At 57.5% G+C, this 1098-nt stretch overlaps 1 protein-coding gene across 1 annotated transcript in view; it reads left to right on the forward strand.

The window, feature by feature from the left end:
• The window catches only part of CBLN2 (cerebellin 2 precursor), an 88493-nt gene that overhangs the window by 81552 nt on the left and 5843 nt on the right, over positions 1-1098 (forward strand). The window contains exons 2-3 of the mRNA XM_011975908.1: positions 3-246; positions 339-533. Of these exons, the coding sequence (XP_011831298.1) occupies positions 3-246; positions 339-533 (439 nt within the window). The remainder of the gene's footprint in view (positions 1-2; positions 247-338; positions 534-1098) is intronic.

The following is a 1098-nucleotide window of genomic DNA, read 5'->3' on the forward strand; positions in this document are numbered from 1 at the left end:
AGCGGGAAAGCGGCAGGGCGGGGCGGCGCGGTTATTGGCCACGCGCTGGGAGCAGGGTCGCGCTCCGTGTCCTCCTCCCGACAGCTCCCACTCGCCTCATTTTCTCTAAGCAGAGCAACTTCGCTGACAGCGGAGCTCACCCAGCATGGATGTTCCAGGTAACCACCCCCGACCTGCCCTCCCCTCCGCGTGCAAGCGCCTTCTGCGTGGATTTTAACCAGGACTCTCGCTGGTCCAGATCGAGGGGTGGGGGAGGTGGAGAGAGAGAGAAGGGAAATAATGTAGGATCGGGGCTGCGGACAGCGATATTTATCAAGAGCCAACTTCTCCGTTCTTAGAAAGAATATTGGAAGAGTTAATGGGAGGCTGTGGGCGGCGAGGGGGCGGTTTCTCTGCGTGTCTCTGGGCTGGTATTGAAATGGCCGGTCTGCTTTCCTGGGAGGAGCGGGGACGGGGCAAAAGTGCAGATGGGCGCGTAAGTTCGCAGAAACCTGCAGGGGCTGCTGCCCAGCCAGAAAGAGAGAATCCCCTGGGTCTGGAAACAAGAGCTGGAGAATAAGCCAAGCCTGGGATTCCGTCGTTGGAATCGGTCCTTCCGCGGAGAGAGGAATCCCAGGGGTTTCACCAAGGGGGCTCGCTAGTGGCTGCAGGGACCTTGGAAGTGAGTGTTTGGTTTTACTGCCTGTGTGTGTGTGTGTGTGTGGGGGGGGGGGGTGTCATTTTTCCCCTGTTAATCTTATTCGCCCTAAGGAGATTCCTGGGGTTTGTTCTTCGGGTGGAAAATAGATAAAACCTGTACCAAAGGGACTTAAATGGACTTTAAAAACATCTCGAGTATTGAAAAATAGAGGATAGCAGGGAAACAAGGGAAAGGAAAAGGGTTCCTTGGTGCTGCTCCAAGGAAATGCCTTGAGATGAAGGCGAGAAGGCAAGCATTCGTAGGTTTTTCTTTGCCTACGTCTTAGCCCCCTCCGCGCTGGTAAATGGGCGGGGTGGCGGTGACGCCTTCTGAGGGTCTCGGGGCCCCTCTTAGCGACGAGGACCTGCACAAGCGCGGCCCCCTCCCTCGTCGCAGGCCCGCGCGCCGCTCGGGAGCCT

This window comes from Mandrillus leucophaeus, unplaced genomic scaffold, assembly GCF_000951045.1.
Source record: "Mandrillus leucophaeus isolate KB7577 unplaced genomic scaffold, Mleu.le_1.0 Scaffold16, whole genome shotgun sequence".
NCBI classification, from domain to species: domain Eukaryota; kingdom Metazoa; phylum Chordata; class Mammalia; order Primates; family Cercopithecidae; genus Mandrillus; species Mandrillus leucophaeus.